This window comes from Neolamprologus multifasciatus, chromosome 12, assembly GCF_963576455.1.
Source record: "Neolamprologus multifasciatus chromosome 12, fNeoMul1.2, whole genome shotgun sequence".
Classification (NCBI taxonomy): Eukaryota; Metazoa; Chordata; class Actinopteri; order Cichliformes; family Cichlidae; genus Neolamprologus; species Neolamprologus multifasciatus.
The window spans coordinates 33325870-33342470 of NC_140450.1; the positions used below are offsets into that span (position 1 = coordinate 33325870).

The window sequence follows — 16601 nt, forward strand, 5'->3', positions numbered from 1 at the left end:
CATTCAATTCAATTCAATTCAATTCAATTTTATTTATATAGCGCCAAATCACAACAAAAGTCGCCTCAAGGCGCTTCAAGGTGGTATCTATAGAATCGATATTTGGATTGATCTGCCCACCTCTTGGTTCTAGATGAGATCCCCCCCATACGCACACTTAGAGCTGAAGCACCTGGCTGTCCTCCACTGCTGACAGGTAACGATGAGGAGGTAGATAAAGTACTCCAGACATTTCTGGTCTTCCAAAGTTGAATGCTGCAGGCTCGAATAATGAAATGTTCCAGCTCGACTCTAAATTTAATTTTTGCAAACCAAATGTCTTGGCTTCGTACCGCCGCACCTGTACATGCTCAGATACTGGACTGTCAGAAATACATGAATCAATATGGATTTGTGGGCCTTTGTGTTTCACTTAGTTCCAGCAGATATTCCCAGTAAGTAAATCTGTTTATTCCATTCAGTCCTTAAAGTTTTCAAAACAATAACTGGGATTTGAAGAGGGGCTGGTGATAAGCTCCAAAACAGCTTCACAGCGGACTTTGTAGTGAGGTTATTTTGTTGTTAACAACACAGGAACAGTCTCCGCATGAATATGCAAAACCTATCCCTCAAGCTATTAGAAACAAGACAGCATGAGAGACAAAAATATTTTCCCCATTAAAATTAAAAGGCTGTTAAATTTCCCGAGTCCCCACATGAAGTATTTTTTTGCATGCCTTTGTGTTTTGCCTTATAGAGCTGTCATATTTTGCTGCATCACCAGCTTGTAAACATCCCAGAATCAGCAAAACCTCAGCCGATTCTTTATGTCACTCACTAAATAGATTTAGATATGTTTTTGCACACTGACACATTTTTCCTGCTAAATTTCACCTCTGTGCACACCACAAACACTCAACATCCTTTTTAGCTTTAATTCAAGCCTTTAAGAAAGGTTTGCATTAGAGACCATTTCTATACAGTCTCTAATTTTCAGAGGCTCAAAATTATCTGGAAATCTCACAGGAAATTTCCAGTGAACTCTGATATCCAAACAGATCTGGATGCAAGTGAGACAAATGATCCTATCAGAGAGATAATAAAACCTTTAGCAGTGGCTAAATATACAAAATACTATAGAAAGCAGAAATGCATTGGCCAGCTCAGCAACACTGAAAGGGCTGAAAGACTGCAAAGAATGTAATGGATGAAACTCCTTCATGATATTTAGCCAAATGAAGAACTCTTTGAAGAAGGCAGGTGCAGCACTGTCAAAGTCTGCAATCCAGAAAGTGGCTTTACGAATTTGAATAGAGAGAGTTTACTATGAGATGCAAATACCTGGTTCCACTGAAAAAACAAACATCTGAAATAGGCTGTACAGCTGTCAGACATGGTGGAGTCAGTGTTATAGCATGGTCATGTTTGACTGCAAGTGGAACCAAGTCACTAGTGTGAGTGCTCTGAAATGTACAGGGCTTTACGCTCTGCTCAGATTCAAATGATTCAGATACTGTTCATCTGCTGTAAGAGGTTCTTTTAGGTCTCCCACTTATTCTTTTTGTCCTCCACTTGTCCAGTCTAGTCCTAAATTTAGTAAGGACTCTTTGGAAATCACCTTGTTGGTGAACAAGGCAAAAACAGAATTTTGTGCATTTATTTTTCAGAGATCCAACTAAAGAAATGGGGACAAATATGTTTGCAGCATCCTGGTAGCAAAGTGTCTAAAGACAGAAAAGAACTGGTTGTCTGTCATGTGTAAACACAACAGTGGTTCAAGAACTAGATAAACAAAAACACCCCTCTGACAATGAGCAGGAACAAGGACTGGACTGAAAAGGAGCATAAAAGCAGCCGTTGTCCAAAGAAAAACTTTGATCTTTAAAAAACGTGGAGTAAGAAATAAAACAAAAAATATAAAGAACTTGGAGGTGGCTCAAGACTTTTTCACAGCACCGTTCGAACAAACTTAATGATGACACTACTTCTACACTACAACAAGCACATCTTTCTTCAAACACAGTAACAAACTTTTTTTTCCTTCTATTCTTCAACATACTTTGAGAGTTCGAGAGGGTAATCAGCGCAAAGAAAAATGTAGGTTCTGCCTTTGCACTGAATTAATGCAACTAATGTGTCATACAGTGCTTGGATCTCAAGTAAAAATGTCTACGGTAAGTACTTATAACTGTTTATGTGGTATCAAATAAGTCTGTGAATGCTTTAAGTTACCTGTAACATGCAGGACCAACATTTTGTAGCCATGTAAAACAGTCCCCAACATTTAAAACTCCACCAAATGTTTCGCGCATCTTTTCTGGTAACACGACCAGGCTCCATCTCAAGCTCCTAAAACTCTTAAGGTTCCTTAAAGATGTGCTGGGAATTAATTGCAGTGATATATTTCCACACAGTTTTGGGAACTAAATGAATTTTACTGTAATGTGATCTATATTAAGACATGACTCACCTGCACCAGTTTTCTGTGTTTCATATGTAGCAAATACTATTACACTCATGCATTTGAAAGTTAGGAGTAGTTGCTCATCTACTGCAGTTAGACGCAAATAGTTATGCAACTACAGATGCACAGTTATTAAATGTACATTTACTTTGTCTTGATAGGAAATCACAGTGCTTCTAGTCGCTTTTCACACTGCAACAACTAATATAATATAATATAGGATTCCAGTCCCGTTACAAGTGGGCTGATTCTGCTTGGTTAAAAAAGACCAAGGTGTCTCTGTAATAGCAAACGAGTCCTTAATGGAGGACTAATCTCAGAAAACCTCCATCTACTCTGTGCCAATGTATTATTAATGGGCAGGCTGGAGGATGGTGAGCGCAGGGCCCTCTCCTCATTCCTCGCTGCTCCATATCTGCTAGAGAAACTGCGCAGTGCGCACGTGCTGGCACACACGCGTGTTGTGCACACACGCGCAAACAAAGGTGTGCCACCTATTAAGAAACATTTTTCAGGGAGATTATTAACCTATTAGATGGCATTCAGTGGAGAACGCGAAACCTCTACAGATCCCCTGATATAGTCACAACATCAAATTGAAGGCAGCTTATTGAATCCCATGCGCGCGCTCACGTCAATCAGCATTTCCTAATTGGATCAAAGATTACTTGTGGCAGCTGCATGAAACATCAAACGAGTAATTAAATGAAATAATGAGAAAATAAACCTTAATGTTGCCAAGTGGGAATGGAGGCGAGCTGAAGAACGTGATTTGGCTGTGTTCTCTGAAATTATCTCTCTCCGGCTCGGGCTAATTGCTGGAGGATGTCCTCTTAACTAAGTGTGAAAGGCTGTGTCTAATTACTGCAACATTAATCAGGCATTAGCATGTGATCACAAGGTTAACTTATCAGGAGGGGCCCAGAAGCAGCTGGATGTGTCATTCACCCGCAGTGCACCGGGCCAACTGGGCCACAAGGGGTAGTGCTTGTTCTTCCTGTGAGTCAATACCGAGAGACGCGCTGAAAGTGGGAGCTGAAATCAAAGGCAACCATGTTGGATTGGACTTACTGAGGCTTTCATATTCCTCGCTGTGGAATGGGAAATGCTCCCGATCAATGTCAGCTATTTAATGCTCAGCGTGGAGCTGAAATGAGCGTATTTATCGTCAGAGGGGATTCAGATTTTTAAGGTTGTGATTTGTTAACGTCTTACTTTGCACAGACACGCCGGTGGAAAGATCTTTACTTGCACGGCTCCGTGTGAGGAATTACATGGGCTGAAAGAATCTGCAGAATCAATGTCAAGCAATTGCGTGCTTGGTGGAGCAGTGGAGTCCGGTGTAATGAAGATTGACTGGATGGTGGTTGCATCCTAAATTGCCCAACAAGAAGAATACACATAAAACATCAGCCGTAACATATTGTTCCAAAAAATACGAAACAACTATTTTCCACATAGCAGCATCTCTCTCTCTCTCTTTTAAATAAGCTTAAAAAAAAGATGTGGTGACTGTATTTCTGCAAGGACTGAACTTGTGTGTTTTTGGTCTATTTTAGTAACATCTCAGTGAAAAATGTGCTTGATGTAATAGCACAAAGCTGCTTGTGCAACTCTGAGTCATCGCATGCCAAATGGCCTGCATGTGTGTAGATTAAAGGTCATTTCTGGCAGCAGGTTGGTCCTGTGCCCTGACTTCATTACCAGCAGGTCCAGAGTAGTCTCATCAGGATTCCAGCAGGGCAGAGAAGCCATACCTCCAGCAGCCCTGCCAAAGGCGCTCATTTGTCAGGGAGGCATGGAGATCACAGGCCGACAAATCTCCCACGTCTCCCAGACTGTCAAGCTCCTTTGCCTGCATATCAAAGACAAAGGGAGCAGAGCGGGAGAGTAAGAGAGCAGCCTTTCTATTTGGAGATGGTCGGCTGTTTAAACCCCCCCCAGGCGTGCCCTTAGAAAACGCCTATTAGCCTGGGCGAGAGAGATTACAAGCAAATAAAATTACATTCATTGTGATATTTGATTTTATAATACCCCCAGAAATATAATTACACAGCACTCACACTTTTCATTTAAAAACCATTCGGCTGCAACAAAGAATCAGAGATAGGAATGAGCAGGTTGTGCATCCAGCGAGTGAGAGCACATTATCAGACCTGTTTCACTAGAAGTAACAATAATGGGAGAAGAATGGAGACGCTAATAAGAACGTAATCAGGTGAGAGAGGAGGATTTAATGATATGGAACATAGGGCTTTATTTTCATCTGTCAGTCTTTGGGTGCAGAAGAGTGGGCTGCAGATTTTATTGTTTATTTTTTTCTTTCTTACCGAGCAACACAAGGGTTAAACCGCCATCCCCCACCCCACCCCCCAATCGCAGCTCAGCTGCAGCCTTTCTGTCTGTCAGGGTTACACCGAAAGCAAAATGGTTTATTACAGGGGGAATGTGGGCATATGCTGTCTGGCTTAAACCAACAAGCAGAAGGGAAGAGATAAGAGGCATTCTTGGGCGGCACAGAAACGAGACATGAAAAGGAGCCAGCATGATAGCAGTACTTGTTGTTCTGATGTGTTAAATAGCTGGCCTTCAACACCCCAATCAATCGCTGAGTGAGCCACTGTGTAGCCAAGGGCTGTGTGAGATAGCCAGATGGCTGAAGCCAGCAGAGCTTCGCCTGCTCTCCTGTGTCACTGAGGGATGGTCGTGAACACGGCCACACAGGCTGGGCAAAAGGCATCAAGTATTGCAGGTGGTTCAGGAGGTATCACAGATTAGGGCTTTGTGCCACAGAAGAAACGCATCAGCAACATTTGTAGCCCCGTGTAGCTATCGCGCATTGTTTTGGCACTCTGATGAGAGAACTATCGCTGCAGATCTGACTGTGTGTAATGATGCTTACCAGCCATCGTGCGCTACTCCTGCCATTTGACACGGGAAAGCGGGAGGGCCGCCAATACGGTGAGGTGTGCGCACATGAACATCTGCGGGAGAAGACAAGTATTTTGTACTAGCTCCAAGACCTCCAGAGGCCCGCATTTACTAATCTGCAAACAATCTGCTCTCCAAGCCCCATTGCAAGTGGAAGAACAAGCCCCTTAAGCTGTGACATTAACGAACACACTGAGATAAGATAGGGTTTGTTGTTTTGGTGCATGAAACTCCTGGCTAGATAGGAGATAAGAGCCTTTCAAAGCATGTTTGCTGCCAGACAAATTTCCAAAGAAGCATGGGAGGCGGGGCCGAAGCCAGCCCTGGAATGCTGAAACGCCTGGTTGAAGCCAGTCTTATGAAGAATACAATCTCTTTGCCCTTTTCCACTGTGCTGTGGGTGCATTCAGTGTTTTTGTGGACGAACATTACAACTCCATGAGAACGCAAAGTCAGTCTAGTGACCGTTGTGGCCACAGTGGCGTTGACCATGTGTTGCTGAAAGAAGTCAAAAACACAAAGAATGACCTCGCGTACAGATGATGAATTGTACAGTTTTTGTACAGTTTCCACTTCCTGATTTCTTACATGTTTCAGATCATCGCACAGATTTTAATATTAGACAAAGATAAGCCGAGTAAATACAAAATGCTGTTTTTAATGATGAGTTCATTGATTAAGCGAAAAAGGCTTTCCAAACCTAGCTGGCCCTGTGCAAAAAGTAATTACATGAATCTAAATCATGAATTATCAGTGATTAACCACAATTTTTTTAAAAAGTTGTATTAATTTCACCAGAAACACAAAGGCCTGATTACTACCAGACCTGTTGAATCAAGAAATCAGTTAAATAGAACCTGTCTGACAATGTGAATTAGCCTTAAAAACAGGCTAAAAAACAGCTGAGAAACCAAGTCACTGACATCCATCAGTCTGGAAAAGGTTACAAAACCATTTCTAAGGCCTTGGGACTCCAGTGAGAGTCATTATTCACAAATGAACCTCCCCAGGAGTGGCCAGCCTCATCCAGGAGGTCACAAAAGAACCCAGAACGACATTAAATAACTGCAGGCATCACTTGGCTCAGTTACAGGTAGTGTTCATGATTCAACAATATGAAACAGACTGGAGAAAAATGACATCCATGAGAGAGATCTAAGGAGAAAACAGCTGCTGACCAAAAAGAACACGAAGGCTCATCTCACATTTGTCAATAAACATCTTAATGATCCTCAAGACTTTTGAGAAAATATTCTGTGACCAAGACAAAAGAATTTACTTAAATTCAATTGAGATGGTCTGTATGACCGTAGGCCTGCCATTCATACTCTACAATTACTTTTTCACACTGGGATAGGGTTTTTTTTAAATTTATTAATCCTTTATTTATCCAGGTAAAAAATCTAATTGAGATTAAAAATCTCATTTCCAAGAGAGACCTGGCATCATGGCAACAAAAGTCACATACCACATAGGTATATAACATTTAAAGGTTAGGCTTGGAAAGCTGTTAATGAACGAGACCGTCATTGAAAAACTGCAATTTGTATTTATTCGGGTTCTCTTTGTCTAATGTGAACATTTGTTTGATGATCTGAAACATGTAAATGTGACAAATATACAAAAGAAGCAGTTTGTTCATCCCCTGAAAAAAATCTGAAAACATCTGGACTTCTTGAAACGTTTGGTTTCTGACATTTTTTTCTTGTATTTCCTTGTGTATGATGTCACTGAGAGTGGATATCCCTAATATGGTCATCTCAGGCAAACAGAAGAAGCCCCGCCCACCTGCTTTTTGTCTTTGTCTGATTGGGAATCCAATCGGAAGAAAGAGTGAAATTGTGAATCATCCAAAAACACTGTTGTCACTGCTTTTGTAACTATATAAAAATAAAGAATATTTTGTAACTATATAAAAATATAGAATATTTTGTAACTATATAAAAATAAAGAATATTTTGTAACTATATAAAAATATAGAATATTTTGTAACTATATAAAAATAAAGAATATTTTGTAACTATATAAAAATAAAGAATATTTTGTAACTATATAAAAATATAGAATATTTTGTAAATTAAGCCATAATGCTAATAGTAACAGTAAAAACCCTCCTCTAACCTCCTGAGAGAGCTGAAAACAAACTTAAGAATTTACTTGATCAAACACATCCCGCCGCATTACTCCTAACAGTTGTGCTGTGCTTTGCACTGGATCTTGAAGCTTGGCTCTAAGGGAAACCTGACAGCTGAAAAACTAAGCTTCATGTTTTCAGTAGAGGTCTCGCATGATTTTAAGGGGAAAAATGGGACGTTTGATTTTCAAATGTGTTGTTAATTTACAGAATGCAAAAACAGCCTTTTTTGTCAATTTCATAATTTCATATTCAAAATAAAATCCTCACACACGGAGAGCCAACAACTAGGTGTGGTGTTTGTGCCAGCGTCAAACTGAATAAATACTTATGAATATGCCCACACCACCAGAGGGGATGGACCAAATCGTAATTCTCATTCTGTGGCTTGGAAAAAAAACCTTCTGCCTTCCCGGGTGCCAACGGCTCTGAGGCGATCCCAGTGATGAGCCAGGGAACGCTCTGCTAACTGAGCTCTGGAGAAATACGGTCACGGCAAGATCCGTATTCAAATAAACTTCACTCTTGGCCCGAGCACACAAGCCATGTTGTCACCAGCTGGCAGCGCCTCTCACTGCCCCTTCAAACACTGAGCCACTTTTGATTAACGTCTCTACGGCTAATCACGCGCGCCGGCTCTGCCAAATTGGACGAGCCGCGTATGGCCTCCATTTTGCCCTGAAATCTCTTATTTTCTTAAACTCATTCGAAGCGTTTCAGAAACTCCCTTCACACCGCCCACGTTTTGTCTTCTTATGCCTCACGTCCATGCATAGAACAGAAAGGGTAGCGTGGCGGCACAATGCCATCCTGTGAGTCTGTGAATGAGCGTCCTATCACTGCCAGATGTGCCCAGCTGCATAAATGTTATTCATTTTTATGGTTTGTGTACATAATACGGCCAGTGTTGGAGATTGCGAGGTTCCACTAAAGGCTGGAAAAATCCTCCACGTTGAATCAAAGTGGAAAACTTATTCTGCTCTGGACCTCCTTCTTTTCCATCTCCTCTAATTCTTTTCTTCTCCTCCCCGTCTCATATTGTGCACTTTGAGGTTCCTCTGTGACCGATTCAAGTATCCTCTTTCTTCTGGGCTGCATTACTTGGTTTGCTTGCCTAGCAATGGTAGCTGCGCTGTGAGACAGCTGGAATATTTGTCATAGGTCCAGAGGTGAAAAGACATTAGACAGCACTTTGTCACCAGGGCCTGGAATTCACACCATTTGGCTGTTTCCAAGTCAGCTCCTTAACCACTGACTGGCCTGGTTTTTATCAGCTGCCGCTCTGTTGACACAGAGAGCTAAAAAAAGACGGGAACATGGAAGGATGCATGCGGCGAGCCTTTTTAGGTGGTCAAAACAACGCGCATTCTAGAAAGAGTGCTATGACGAGGATTTGCTGCCAAAGCCCTTGACTTGTGCGCTCTGCCTAAATTCGCAGTTCAGATATAGTTTAGTGGTTCAGAATGGCTCTCATCGGGGTTTTCTAACCCCCGCAGAGATGGACTTGAACTCTGAGCAAAGCTGCGGTCTCTCAAATCACGAGGCCCAGTGGAGGCCCCAGCAAATGTGATCACGGAGGGGGCCCCAGGTCTCATTACCAATCTCCATTTCAAAACAGCTTTCAAATGGGAACTAATGCATTAGCTCTCACTGGGGGGAAAAAAGGATCTTGGGAGCCACCACATAGAGGCTCAAAAATGCTTTCATACATGTTTTATCAGTGGGGGGAGAGCTGCCCGTCTTATTAGCTTGGCACTGTGTTATTAGCTGCCATTGTGCTCCATAAAAGCCCCTTAAGGCCTGCTCCACTGTTCTCTGAATCTGGGGTGAGCACTGTGCCAAGCGCTCTTTGGAGGTATTTGAGACCATGAAAATTCAATCCCAAACCCTCAGCATTCAGGTTCCTCACAGATAAATGAAGGGGATTAGTGGAACAATAAAACAATGTCTTACCTCAGATACCACCGTATCCTATTAATTGGGATTACAGTGGAGAAATGTGTCAAAGAAAACCAGACGCTTTTTATGCGACACGCTCTTACATTAAGTCCCGTCAAAGTAACAATGTTCCATCACATAGGAAATCGTGATCAAATAAATATAGAAAACTGCACAAAATCTCCAAAAAATAAGAAAAGAAAGAAAGATAAATCCCCCGGACACATGAATAATAGCTCAAGTAAGAAGCTGACAATTGCAAGCTCTGTAATAATCCACCTTGGGTTGGATATGCCAGGCAATGTGTCAATTGATTCCCATCTGATGATGGACTGTGTGCTGAAATAAATTGACCTTGCCAGACGATGAGTGAAATTGATGGAGCTTTTCATCTCCGGAGGGCCGTTCCACACTCAGCCGTAAAATGGATAGAGCACAGGACAGAGTGATTGAGTTGGGTGGGGGGAAATCTAAGGTGTGTGGTTTTCTCCAACTAAAGCTCGCCTAGTAAATAACAGTTACAGGAAGAAGAAAAATCCCTATGTGGTAACAGGTACGGGGGTTAAGTGTCTGCTGTTGACTAGATTATTAGGACTAAAAGCACACAGGGCTAAAGTGAGGCCGGCCACTGACAGATGCTACCCATAGGAAGAATATGTGGTTCAATTACCGAGAGGCTAAATTGAAAGCGATAGTGATTTAAGTCTTCCCAATACGCCGACCACATTCTGGCAAACAGTCTTTTCAAGGAGCCCTTTAAAAACCCTGTTGGAGTGCGCGAGACACAGGAGCACTATTGATTTTCAATAACATCCCCTAATGACCCGGCCACGGTTTGATCCACGCTGTCATTACGGGTTGATACCATGGGACTGGGATTGGTGGGCCTCGCGGCGCACAGCGGCGAGATGAGTAGTCAGCGCATTATCGGGATGAATTGGCTGTCTCTGTTCAGGCAGCAGGCGCAGCCGAGGTCTTGTCAATAACAGGACAGGGCACCTCAGGGCTCCCTCCGCGGCCCACTCCAGAGTGCCTTCCGGCCTCATTAGAAAAGGAGATGAGTGGTGTGCGCGAGGAGAGGAGGCATATGAGAAGAGAGGGGAGCCTCTTTTTCCACCAACTGATAGCCTGCCTCCCAGGCATTGCTCCTCTTAATGAGTCCAGACCGCGGGTCAATATGCCGCTGGGCTGCCAGTCAATACCGGTTACCTGCAACACAAACACTCAAAACCTGCTTTCATACAAAATCAATCTTCTATTAGTCCCTGCCTGTATTGCCTCGGCCCAATCTCATCGATCCCTGTGAAGAGCTCCGCAGCCCATGTATGACAGATTACGGTCAAATGATCTGATGGCTTAGGCGACTCTGCCAGCCAAGTCAGTTGGCTTTATGATTTTAAAGTAATATCTTGGTATCAGATGAGTAAATGCTCTAAATGCTGGAAACTAAGGCAAACCTATCAACCTCACATACACAGAGCGCTCAGCAGGTCCGGCTCGCAGACAAAGTCGCAGCTGGCAGTCGGCGCCAGAATTAAAGATGAGCAGGAAATGTTTGACATTAGGTCCAAACTTTATTCCGTACGTTTTAAACCATGAATGTTCATTTTCATTTTTTTTTGCACGCCTAAAACTCTACTTGTTTTGTATACAAGAGTCTAAGAAAAACAACTGCACAACACCACAAGGTTGACAGAGAGAGTCCTTTTTGCCGCCCACTAAACAGTGTCCTCATTTTCTATCTGGGGCTGGTCCAGTTTGTGACTTGGAAGTCTTTGAATTATTTAGTCGTTATTTCATTTGTAAATATAAACAGGTGTTAAATCCAGGTTGCTCTCAGTATCACCGGTATTGTCTTTTCCCTCCGGGTGATTTCTTCTGCAGGGTGCTGCGTGCTGCTTTGCATAGATTGCAGACGATCCGTTTAGGCCTCCTTACAACACCCTCCCTTCGTGCTTCCCGTCCGTCGGCCGCGCTCGTCTCTCTCGGCAATATTCAGCAGGCGGGTGATTTTTCCCGTGTTTCGTTTTGATTTTGTTTTTCTAGAAATGGTTAAAAAGCCTAATAAATTTACATGGTAAACTTGCAGCGAAGGAATAGCGACAAGTTATTTACATCTGTTTTCTTTACAGAGACTCAACAAAGACCTCATAATATATATTTATCTGCATATCTCAAAGGCAAAACAATTGAACAGAACAAATCGGTAATGTAGCATTGTACATCGTCATCACTGAGGATATCCTGGTACCATGAGGTTAAGTTACTGAAACCAAAATCCAGTCTTTACAGTGGGTCATACGGGATATGTCTCACAATCAACTGGGATAAATATTGTAAAAGGCGTGACTAATGCACAAAATACATAAAATTCATAGAAATGATATCTATACATGGAACAAGGATAGGAAATGTACAAACTCATTTGAGGACCTCTATTTTGCACAAAGTTGAAAAAAAGGTATTGGATTAATATATTAATAATTATCAAATATTTAAGTCGGCAATAAACATACACATATTTATGTTCTCTTTGCCGACGCTATTCGACCTCCAGTCCACTAAAAATAAAGTCATGGCATGTGCTTAATTAGCCTTACACACCTTTAATTTGTACAATCATACCCTTTCCCTTAGGGACTTTTGCTCTTCTCTGGTGGAGATGAGCAGTGCATTTTGTTTACAACAAGATTTCCGATTAGAGGAGCGGGGGCGCGTCAATGCGCCCTGTAAGACATTTTTGCACTTTTCCAAGAAGCTACCGAGCTTCTACCTCTTTGGGGTTACGTGATGGGGAGTAGTCCCGTGGGTCCTGGGTGGTTGTGAGGGGGGTAGTCCTCCGGGGCGAGGCTGGCCTGGCGCTGCCAGCTGGCACAAGGGGTGGGGGTGCGCTAAGTGCGGCGGTAGGGGGCGTTCTGTTCAGAGGGCCGTTGTGTCCTGTGGAGGGGCTGAGTCTGGGGTAGGGCATGCCGCCTAGGTGGGGCATAAAGGGGGGCATGTGTGGTAGATGGCCCTCCATTGGGGACTGGTGCAGCTGATGAAGCCGCGCTCTGTCCAGCTCCTCCCTCAGGTGGAGGCGCTCTCGCTCCTCGGCTTGCTGTCGCATTCTCTCGTGCTCCCTGCGTACCTCCAACAGGTGCTCGTGGTGGGAGTAGTCGTGAGCCTCCCTTTCGCGGTAGGCTCGCTCCTGTTCGTACATGCTGGGGAAACGATGCCCCGGCTCGGGCCTGAGCTGGAAGTCCATGCGGCGCTGCAGATCCAGGCTGCGGTAGGCCTCTCTGAGCGGATCCCAGGGAAAGGCCGTGTGCGGCAGGCGCTCTCTTCCTGCGAGCGCTCCCATGAAGGGAGCCATGCGAGCCCGGTCTAGCACGTTGAGGCTGCCCATCTGAGGCATGGCGCTCATGGAAAGAGGCAGAGAATGCGCCATGGGGACGCCGTGCAGGCCAGGTGCTGACATGTCACTGCCACGCGGTGAAGGAAGGGGGGGCTGCTGGGACAAAGGTGGATGGTGGTGGTGCGGGTTTCCCGGTTGGCTGACGGGAGTAGGAAGAGCTTGGGCTGGTGGCTGGGGGGCCGGCTCCGAACTAACCACCATGACCTCCTGCTCCTCCTTCCTCTCCTCCTTAATCTTCATGTCATTTTTCACCTTATGGAGGAGCTCCGCAGGTGGGGGCTCCTTCCTCTCGCCGTCCTTGAGCGTAGACAGAGGCCCGCCTGCCATCTTGATGCCCTGCTCGTTGATCATCGCCTTAGAGTAGGGGGAAGGGGAACGCTGAGTGGCTTTGATGGAGTCTTCCGAGGGTCTTCTCTCTAGCATCTCCTTGCCCGGCGAGCGACTCTCCTTCACCTTCACATCAGCCAGCGCGGACGACTCTCTGTGTCGCTCCAGCAGCTCCTTCTCTGCCTCGCGGACCCTGTCCACGCTGCCGCTGTGATGCCGACCTGAATCGCTCGAGTTCTGGCTGCTGGAGCGAATCAGGCTGCTGATCTGGTAGCTGACTGGTGCGGAGGCCGGAGACGAGCGGTTGGAGTGGCGGTTGCGATCCACAGAATCCCTGTAACGGCACAATGTGAGAGTTTTATTTTCGCCAGTAGCTCGTGTTTGGTTAGCGTCTGATTAATTCTCAGCAATAAAATCTGCCTTTTAATTCTCGTTTAAATCGTACGAGTCGCCTCGCTCTCGTATCCCTCTCTCCGTTTGACGGGAGCCCTTCATTCTGCTGCCGTACCATTCATAGAAATGTCTCCAATTAATTTCTGACAAATAGCTTCTCTGTCGTAGGCTCTTTTATAAGCGTGCCGGTTGTTCAATTTATTTCAGTTTCCATGGATACGACTTGTAACTACCTAGAAAAAAACCTTCACTGTTTTTCCTTTGCTCTGCTCTGACTGATCCGCTCGTACGTATAATAATGTTGGTTTATCGTCGTCTCTATTGTGGTCTTATTTCAGGAGTCGGCTTTTACGTACAGGATGTGAGCAACGCACAAAAACATACAACCCACCGGTCTTTATCTTTCTCCTCTTTGCCGATCGACGAGTCTCTTTTCTCCCGCTCTCGTTCCCGTTCCCTCTCTCGCTCTCTCTCGTGGCTGTTGGCGGAGCTGCTTCTCTCAGCATCTGCGGTTTTGGGCCACTGCGGCGGGGTGGGGAACGACGGCGGGGTTCGTCGAAGTCGGTTCCAGGTGTCGTGGTGGGGGCTGCCAAATGTGGGCAGTCCTCCCGGCCCCTCCTTGGTGCCAAACATGCTGTTGGACCCTGAAGGAAAGAAGCAGACAGGCGTGGGACCCGCTGTAAGTTAATTGGGCACAAAACCTTCTTGAGGACACATAAGATGAGAAAGACTCGACAACAAAAGCTGCTTTTGTCTTTGTCTCTGGAGGTTCTCTCACTGAAGCACTGAAGCTGTTTGAAAGAGTTAGAGGTTAATGCCCCCCTCCCCCTTGAACTGAAGAAAAAAAACCTACTCATTTGCTTTTAGACTAAAGGTCCCCCCCCCCTCCCTTCCTTTCTCTGCACCGGATGAACAGGGAGACTCACTGCCCTCTGGAGATGATAGCTGTGAAAAGCCAAGGGGAACCTTAGCATTCCACGGCATGTCTATTCCAATCACATCCATTTTCACAACAGGGTGACCGATTTGGCACACAAAAATAGGAAGGATGAAGAGAAAGAGAGAAAGGCGTAGAGAAAGGATGCGAAGGGAAAAGAGAAAAGCCTCCATGGTGGTGCAGAAGGGGCTTGTCAAATAATTAATAGACGAATTACCACCAAACAGCAGACCTAAGAGTGCCTATTGGCAGCAACACAGCCAGATTAAAGCCAGGCTGTCAGGGACTTAGTTGGTAGATGAAGTGGAGGCAGGGAGGAGGTTTGCTGTGCTGCCTTGTTGGGCCTCCCTGGGCTAGGGCTGTTTTGACACAGAAACTAGAGCTAAGTGTCTAGATTTTTTTCTCCCCTCCTGGCTCTCCCTGTGGTCTAACGCTGTCCTGCTCTATTCTATTACTGGCCACAGGGGCCAGATTGAAGGGGGGAGCGGTGGAGGAGGAGGAGGAGAGGGGGCCAACGCTTACCAAGCGAGGGGTTGCCTAATCCTCCGAAGGCACTGCTTGAAAGGTTGCCGAGGCCGCCAAAGGAACTGGAGCGACTGAAAGGATCTGCAAAATGCCAAACAGGGATTAGCAAAAGGGGGGGTGGCTGGCTAGCAGCGCTCACCCCAACACCAACCCATTCCACTCGGCTTTTCTCTTACAAGCGAGCCGTGGTTTTCTAGCGCTGCGACCCTAGCTCTCTGCCTGGTAATCCTGCAGTAGCCAGGTTGCCTGGATGCTGGATTCACTGCCACTAACTGGAGTGGAGTGTCTCTGACCTGCTGGGGCTTGTGGAATAATGCTGCTTGGTGGGGAATCGGTTTTGAGTTCTTGGAGCTGAGCTGGAAATGGATTGTGGTAGGACAAGACAATTAGGAGCTGTGGAAATTAGCCTAGACAGAGCACAGTGATTTAACTGGTGAATCACTATCTGATGGACTCCATCAGTCACAGACTATAGCCTCCAAATTTACGGGGATAACAAATATTTAGTCTGAGAAGTCAGCGAACGAGACTCATTAACTAAGAATTTGCAGTCCCGCTTTAAATCGGAAATAATCCATCAGGAAATGCACAACTTGCCAACCGATTAGGGTTCAAGGATTTTTAATTCCGGAGCTTTTCACGTATTAGAAAAGACAACAATTGAGAAATCTCCTCTGCCACACATGAATTCCCATTTGTTGACTAAATCGTCATCCTCAGTTTACCATGTTTTCATAGGCACAGAATGGACTGACACTTAAACAGTGTCTCGACCCAAACTGAGGACGATGAATAAAAATGCAAACAACCGAATGCACCAAAGAATCATACAGCACGAACGCCCCTTCATTATTCCCTTCTTCCTGGGTACGACGAAATCAGCTTGGCATGCTTATAGAAAATAGTGTCTTGTGTGCTGCTGCACAGTTTGTCCGAGCAAATGAGGGATGACAAATCAGTCTGGAGGCTGGAAACTACGTCCGTTTTAATAAACCCGGACTCTGGAGTTATTTTCGACCGTATTATGAATCACACTGGCTGATTGCAGGATGGCTACTTTCAATATTATAGTAAAGTAAGAGGCAGTACTGCAGCTGGCTGTTGCTAACAATATTGTACATTAACCTTGAAGTGAAGCTGAGATCAAAAACTAGGAATACGTTTGGTTCAAATTACACCCTGGTGGCTTTTAATGTATTTGAAACATGAGTGTAAGAAGAGTGAGTGAGAGACTCGTGTTGAAAGAGGAGATAAATGTATAAAAAAAAGATAAACATGGGGGTTACTTACACTTACCTGCCAAATGGCTAGGAGGCAGGAATCCACTGGGGTGGGAGGGGGGGCCGTATGGAGACGGAGGGGGGTGTCCAGAGCCTATCGGGACAGAGAGGATGAAGAGTGTTATTATCCATATAAAGTCGTCTGGTCGGTTGGGGAACAATCTTACGCCAAAGCAAACCCTAAGTTAAACACATGCAGAATCACAAACTCTGATACAACGTGGACCAGATGAGCAAAGCGTTAGCGGAGTGATGCTACCGACTATATCAGCTGCTTTTATTGCAGCTGTTATTTGTTT

At 44.8% G+C, this 16601-nt stretch overlaps 1 protein-coding gene across 8 annotated transcripts in view; it reads right to left on the reverse strand.

Annotated features, from left to right (window-relative positions):
• Positions 1-10998: 10998 nt before the first annotated feature.
• The window catches only part of fbrsl1 (fibrosin-like 1), a 329995-nt gene continuing 324392 nt past the window's right edge, over positions 10999-16601 (reverse strand). For 5 of the 8 annotated variants that reach the window (XM_085179337.1, XM_085179336.1, XM_085179334.1 and 2 more), the window contains 4 exons: positions 16313-16396; positions 15020-15103; positions 13952-14204; positions 10999-13501 (listed from right to left, as the gene is read on the reverse strand). In XM_085179337.1, the coding sequence (XP_085035463.1) occupies positions 12205-13501; positions 13952-14204; positions 15020-15103; positions 16313-16396 (1718 nt within the window). In that variant the 3' untranslated portion in view covers positions 10999-12204. The remainder of the gene's footprint in view (positions 13502-13951; positions 14205-15019; positions 15104-16312; positions 16397-16601) is intronic. The other 3 variants (XM_085179335.1, XM_085179340.1, XM_085179338.1) reach the window with 3 other exon arrangements.